Source organism: Schistocerca piceifrons, chromosome 1 (genome assembly GCF_021461385.2).
Source record: "Schistocerca piceifrons isolate TAMUIC-IGC-003096 chromosome 1, iqSchPice1.1, whole genome shotgun sequence".
NCBI lineage: Eukaryota > Metazoa > Arthropoda > Insecta > Orthoptera > Acrididae > Schistocerca > Schistocerca piceifrons.
In genome coordinates, this window is record NC_060138.1 from 619,028,900 (window position 1) to 619,036,796 (window position 7,897).

Sequence of the window (7,897 nt, forward strand, 5' to 3'; positions counted from 1 at the left end):
AAGTTAACTAGTTTGTTAAATTATTCTGTTTATGGCATCTAAGATGGTTGCTTTCTGTTGAGCAGAGAGTTCGTATTATGGCGTTGCAGTGTCTTTATCACCTCTGCTTCTACCCAACGGAATGCCTATTGCCATACAGAAATCAGGTTAGTATTTTCATCAGACGTGTTTAAGCAATGGTAACATTTTACTTGGCAATGAGGACTTATAAACTACATGAAATTAATTTTTGATTGCTGCCTTCACCTGAGCTTTATTCATTCTGTACTATTTACTCTGACATTTGTTCAAAAATTCTCAGTCAGATCTGCTTCTAGCTTCCTTTCCCTGAATCTCAAATTTCCACTGGTAATGACTATTTGGAAGTTATTGACATTACAACACATTTACTCATATTTAATGAGGCTGTAAAGTTACTGTCTCATTGCTACAGTGGAACCCAAATGTTATGTTACTGCTGTAACAGAAGGCTAAGGTAACACACAAGGGGATAACCTGCCTATGACACATGTTATTTCCTGTGGGAATATCAGAAACTAATTTTGATTGGTTGCCTGACAATATTTCACAGTATGGGAGTATGGTTGTTTCTCTTAGGAATAACACAATTACTGTGAATGCCCGAATTGCCTGATGGTTCCATACCACAACCACTAGACATGTTGCTAGTCAGTATGAATGTAATTTGAGTATTGGCAGAATGAGTGGGGGGGGGGGGGGGGGGTTTGCACAAAATATCATGGAATAGAAACTGATTAATAATTGCTGATAGAATAATTAAAAAATTGGAAAGAATGATTTAAAGAGATTGGAAGGTACATGTATCCTGGGTGACCTTTAACTGGTACTAAAATCAGCAGACCTTCAATGTCAATACGCTTTAGATCAACATTCATTATTTAAAGTGATGTACTTCTTCTCAATAGTTCCATTGTGCATAGAGCTGTTTGTGAAAATGCTGTTACTGGGTCACTTCCCTGCTGCTCACGCAAATTTCTCATCTGCTTCGATCCTCTTGATGCAGAAATGCAGAATTCTTGGTGCGGGCACAGGCATCGTGTGTGTGTGTGTGTGTGTGTGTATAATAGAGGGAAACATTCCACGTGGGAAAAATATATCTAAAAACAAAGATGATGTGATTACCGAACGAAAGTGCTGGCAGGTCGATAGACACACAAACAAACACACAAAATTCAAGCTTTCGCAACAAACGCTTGCTTCATCAGGAAAGAGGGAAGGAGAGGGGAAGACGAAAGGAAGTGGGTTTTAAGGGAGAGGGTAAGGAGTCATTCCAATCCCGGGAGCGGAAAGACTTACCTTAGGGGGAAAAAAGGACAGGTATACATACACCACACACACACACACACACACACACACACACACACACACACACACACATCCATACATACACAGTGACCACTTATAGAGACAAACAGGTGAAGATACAGAAATTAATCAGTGGAAGAACATATCTCTATTCTTTGAAAACATTATCTTTGCCATAAAATAATTTATTATTTTATCATTGTGTGTGTGTGTGTGTGTGTGTGTGTGTGTGTGTGTGTGTGTGTGTGTGTGTGTGGAGAACGAGAGAAAAAAATAATATGATCCTTTACAAATTGTCAGTAACAGTTTTCTCCTTGCACTGTGTTCTTGGAGCATGCCGGAGGAATAATCTAAAGTGTCTAGCCATATATATATATGTGGGGTTCACTTGTATGCAATAGCCCTTGTGACCCTCAGTGAAACCCGCTGGCGGACTGCATGGTGTTAACATAAACACTTTTCTGTGGACTACTCAGTACAATCGTAATAGTGTAGCAGGCATATGTGCTAATACCAGAGAGGTAACATTAGAGGGTCTGCATAAGTGACTTCCGTAATGACACATCAAATGTAGGTAGAGAAATCCGTCCAGCATAGTATTCTGCTCCAAAACGCCCCTGGGTTTCCAGCTTGATAGTAGGCTGGTCTGTTCAGTTCAAATACTGAATCCACATCCACTATGTAGATTCATCTGCAGAAATGCCTCTCTATGCACACTAGTCAGCTGACCTGTTGCTAAAGATGGTCCACTTTCCAGAGTCTGATCCTTCCACAGTGTGATTTTTCTGGGGTACCTTCTGAGGTGGTGTGTGGAGTTAACAGTGGATAACCTCAGACTTGAGTACCAACATACTAATTTTTACTATCAGCTGGGTAACCTCTAGGTACAGATCATGTAGAACCAAGGCTTTCTCACCCGGGACAGCATCCTCCACCTACACTGGCTGGGGAAAGTGGTGTCTTTCTCCTGAGTAACAGGGCACCAGAGAATTGCAGAAAACAAAAGGGTTGACCTAGCAGCCAAGGAGGCCTGCCTTGATCGTCAGGTATTTCAGTGTGCCATCCCTCTGTGTGTTATGACCGCACTGTTGAGCTCCGTAGTCTTTCATCTGTAGGAGGATGAGTGACTCGAAGTAACTGACAATAAGCTCTGTGCCGTAAAGCGCACAACTAGGCTGTGTTGTACCTCATTCCAGCAAAGTCAATAGGACGAGGTCCTCCTCACTTGCCTTCGCATAGGCCACAACCCTGTGATGCACGGGCTTTTGCTCCAGCAAGAGACACTCGAGTGTGTGGCACTTGTGGCATACAGATCACTGTGTGCCACATTTTATTAGACTGCATTTTATTTTCCAACGAGCGGGCCATGGCTGATTTGCCAATGTATCTGCAGCATATTCTAGGTAATAATCAAATGGAATGTGCTTAGAGTTTTAAAGTTTTGTGAAGTGTCCAACATTTTTACCAAAATTTTAGGGAGATGGTTCTCATATGTTCACGGGGTAATTGTTTCATCCTTATTGTACGCAAGTGGTCAGGCAGTGACACCCCCCCTTCTTTTTTTTTTTTTTTTTTTTTTTTTTTTTTTTTTTTTTTTTTTTTTTTTTTTAAAAAAAATCTCCTTTGTTGTTTTACTTATGTTTTAGTCTCCTGTATAGCATCTTTTATTCTTTCCCATTGTCTTAACTACTTTTCTCCACATTCGTTACTTTTAATATGAGTAAGGGAACTGATAACCTCGCCGTTGAGCGCCTGTGTGCACGACACGCTCACGCACAGCGCACACACACACACACACACACACACACACACACACACACACAAAAGGCTTTCTCACGTTTTCTCTATGTGATTGATTAATAGTGCACTTCCAGGTGTTCTCTGCCTAGTTGTTGTTTCCATTTTATGCAGAATCAACCTAGCCATTATTTTCCACAGGTGCTGCGAGTTTTCCTGTTACGTGTACTCTCTGCCTAGACTCCAGCCAGACTTTCACAGCAGACACAACAGTCTGATAGGATTCTCGGCAGCATGTACACTCAATAATAAAACTCACAGTACTTGAAGAAGATGACTATATTTATCTTCAAAATAGTCTCCATAAAATGGAAACGATGACTCGGCAGAATACCTAAGAGCACACTATTAGAAATTTCTGATTTTGTGGTATTGATTGTTTGCTGCTGCATGTGTTATGAAATCCATTTTACATCATCAGTTGCCAGCCGGAGTGGCCGAGCGGTTCTATGCGCTTCAGTCTGGAACTGCGCGACCGCTATGATCGCAGGTTCGAATCCTGCCTTGGGCATGGATGTGTGTGATGTCCTTAGGTTAGTTAGGTTTAAGTAGTTCTAAGTTCTAGGGGACTGATGGCCTCAGATGCTAAGTCCCATAGTGCTCAGAGCCATTTGAACCATTTTTGAACATCATCAGTTGTTGAAGTCAGTGTGAAATTTCATGTTATGAACTGTGTAACTTCTGTTATAACATGGTACAGTAATAAAAGTGAATGTTTTTAAACAAGAGTCAATGTATCAGTCTGTCTGTGTACATCAGTACGAGGCATTTTCAATACTGTAATGTACATACACTTAATTTACATAGCCACAGTACAAATACAATAAGTTCAACAGGGCTGTTTGCCATTGAGAAAATCTTACCTCATTATTCTTATAATTAGCTTTCAATGTCAGAAATCATGATTAGAGCATGTTTACTTTAAAGAATTGACAGTCATAGGTGGGCAAGTTTATGAGTCAATATTTCTGTGAAGAAATTGTTACAATGGAAAATCCTGGATGAAATGTAACAATATAATGAAAACGATAGTTGCTACTCACCATATAGCCAAGACGCTCAGTCGCAGAAAGGCACAACAAAAAGACTGACTGAAAGTTAGCTTTCGGCCAATAAGATCTTTGTCAAAAGTAGATAACACACACACACACACACACACACACACACACACACACACACACACACACACACACACACACATGGCCACAGTCTCGGGCAGGTAGAGCCAGATTGCAAGCAGCAGGACATTATGGAAGAGGTAATTGGGTGGTGGTAAGGAGGAGGCTTGGGCGGGGATGGGGAGGGATAACACGGTAGGGGTCGGGGACAGTAATGTGCTGCTGGGAGCATGCAGGGATGAGGTGGAGAGTGAGGCAGCTAGGTGCAGTCAGGAGGTTAGACAGAGGGTGCGTAGCGGAAAAGGAGAGAAGTAAAAAGACTGGATGCGTTTGTGGAATAGAGGACTTTGTAGTGCTGGATGGGAACAGGGAATGGGCTAGGTGGGTTCCCTTAACCTCCTGGCATCAACTTTCGTTAGTCATTGTCCTGACTCACGTAGCCACTTCCCTGTTTCCGTGACAGCACTACACAGCCCTCTGTTACACCAACACACCCAGTGTTTTTACTTCTCTCCTTTCCTGCTATCCCCCCTCCCTCTCCTCTGCCCTCCATCTAACCCCTCAACTGCAACTAGCTGCCCCACTCTCCACCTTGTCCCTGCATGCTCCCAGCAGCATTTTAGCGTACCTGACCCCTACCCTGCTATCCCTTCTCATCCCCGCCCCAGCCTCCTCCTTACCCCCATCCGGTTGCCTCTCTTGTAATGACCTGCTGCTCACAGTCTGGCTCTAATTGCCAGAGACTGTGGTCACGTGTGTGAGTTGCGTTTGCATGAGTGTGTGTATGTTGTCTGCTTTTGACAAAGACCTCATTGGCCAAAAGCTAACTTTCAGACACTCTTTTTGTCGTGCCTTTCTGCAACTCAGCACCTATATGGTGGGTAGCAACTAACCTTTTGATTAAATAGTAAAGAATGGGGTGACTTTACTAAACAACTGAAATGCATCTTCTCAATTAAATAATGGCACCAGGCTAAACAACAGTTCAAGAAATTCAAAATAAAAGTACAAATCACGAACTTCTAATGCAATTTTTAAATAGTACTTTTTATCCAATTTTTTCTACTTTTGAACTGCTAGAGCTACTGTTGGTTTTTGAAACATTGTCTTCTGAAATACATAATGTTTTACATTGTTTTTATGTATCACTTCATGCAGCATGTGTTATAGTTTATCCAAAAACCACACACCTGGCTCAATTCTTTATCACATTGATCACTACACTTTGTTTCTAGATGGAGTTGATGATAGCAGCTCAGCAATTACAATTGTCACTCTGCTGAATTTGAGAACAAATGAAAAATTGTCTGTGATACATCAATTTCATTGATTTCAACTATCTGTCTTCAATTTAATTCGGTTAAAACCTGCTAGTTCAGTCATACTTTGTTCTGCAAAAGCGAAACTAAAATAGAAGCACTTACGTTAAACTATGTGTAACACAGGAAGTTCAAGTGAAATTGTTTCCATACCTTATATATTATATACAGCTTTTTTCCCATGTTCTAACTAATAAATATTAATCCACCATGCTTACAATGCTAATTGCCATTAACAAAGTACAGATTTGTTTTTACTTTTAACATTGAAGTTAGGGATAATGGTGTCAACAGTGTGAGCTTACTTGCCCAACTGAGTACAAACTCAATAATTTTCAAACATCATCTTCAACAATAAAACATTCCATTGCATTATTTCATGGTGAAAGAGACAAGCAACTAAGTGCATTTTTGTAGCTACATAACATTTGAATGTCTATCATGTCTATCACTTGGTGGCTGTTGTTTTGGCACTGTCACAAAGTAACATTTTAGTCTTTGATGTGAAGCATAAAACTATCAAAATACTACCTGCAGATTTCTTCATTTGCTTTTTTTCTCTTATACATTCAGATACACTTTTTACTAGAACTCACCTCTGTTAATAAATCTTCTCCATAGTAGGTATTACAGCATTAAATTTATTAAATGAATGTGGCATTTTCCATGTAGACTGTTATTTACTTCACCCTTTTCTTCATTTCACTGCTAGTTTTGGTTTTTTACACCATTTTTGTGTGTTTAGGTAGAAAAAGGTGTCATACTATAAAAGTGGCAACATATTCTTGTTTCATGCTTCTATTCATTTTGATTTACAAATATAGCTGTTCTCTTAGTGTTAATAGTTAGTTGATGCACCTAAGGCAGAAAATGTGCACCAAATATAAAAGAGTTTTGAATTGTGTATCTCATGTTTTACAGGTTGTGAGAGAACTGTGTAAGTGTCTGGATGATAAGAAGAGACTCGTTAGAGCTCAGGCTGTGAGAGCTCGCTCCAGGTGGTTCTTGGTCGGAGCACCAGGTGAACCAAGTAAATCGTGATTGCTGAGTGCATTTCAAGAATGTGATTTTAATCTTTTTAAGGACTTACTTTGTACATGTGAGGAAAACTCAGATTTTTGTTATCTTTTTATTTTATGCTGGAAATAATTGTTAGTATTGGTCTCTTTTTTAGTGACCATTATTTGTTGCTCATATTTGCTGTAAAATTGGTATTTTATTGCCAGTGTTGTATGATAGTAAAAAATATTTTCCAAATTGTTTGCCTATATTTATTTATTAAGTCTTTTGTAGAAAAATGGACAGGAATCAGCAGACTTTACCATTTTCAGAAAAATTTGTTTCTCAGGAATGCAGCTTCTCTATTTGCTACTTCATATGAGCATTTTTGCCAATCTTCTATCAGGAGTGGAAAGTTCAGACAACAGGTGTCACTTTTTAAACAAAAGTGATTAGAAAATGGAAGTTTTCACAGTGAATTGAATTCCACTGATGAAACCTGCTGGAATTATGAAGTGGCAGCATCATCTTGAAGCAATGTTTCAGCGAGTTTCCTGCTTGTCATATTCACATGATGATGGTGAATAGAAAACACATAGAAATGTTGCTTATAGACGTGACAGTGTCACTCGGCTGATAACCTGAGGACATTTCATTAACAACTGCTACAATTTAGTTTTTGTTGTAATTACAGACACAGAGGAGTCTAAAGGTTTTTCTGTGATTTCATGTGATAGAAATACTCTGTGTTGTACATTGGGTACCTTATTATTGTTTTATTATCATATGACATTATAGAATGTAAACATATACATACACAATGTATTTACAGTTTAATGTTTAAATTTGACAACCAGATCGCAGCATTCAGTGTCGCTTCACACTAGTCGTTGAGACCTCCCTTTAAAAGTAATGAGTGGACAGCTCTTCAGTATGTTTTATTGTCTGTTCCTCTGCATCACAGTCACATGCAGCTGTTTCATAATGACCCTATTTCCTCAGGATACGACCATATCCCCTATCCCCTGCCCGCTGTTCGGATGCGGTAGTTTCTTAGCCATTCACAACAGGAAAGCTCAAACCCTGCATCCTTGGGTTTGAATTAAGTGGGTGCTATGGGGTAGGTGTTCTTTCCAACAATTTTTCTTCTTTTTGGTGACATCAAAAACATCTGTGATCTGAAGATCGACAGAAGGTGGCTTGCATGGCTTCAGGCATATAGCTTGTGGATTCTGGAAACTGCTATTTAAAACACAGTTGTTAGGGTACTTTGTAGTCTTCAGAATCTGCATTTGTCAGTTTTTTTTCTGAGATCTGGATGAACCGTTTTGGATGGAC

At 39.6% G+C, this 7,897-nt stretch overlaps 1 protein-coding gene across 1 annotated transcript in view; it reads left to right on the forward strand.

The window, feature by feature from the left end:
* The window catches only part of LOC124804190 (MMS19 nucleotide excision repair protein homolog), a 228,194-nt gene extending 221,375 nt beyond the window's left edge, over positions 1-6,819 (forward strand). The window contains exons 18-19 of the mRNA XM_047264733.1: positions 66-146; positions 6,482-6,819. Coding sequence (XP_047120689.1) covers positions 66-146; positions 6,482-6,601 — 201 coding nt within the window. The 3' untranslated portion in view covers positions 6,602-6,819. The remainder of the gene's footprint in view (positions 1-65; positions 147-6,481) is intronic.
* The last annotated feature ends 1,078 nt before the right edge of the window (positions 6,820-7,897 follow it).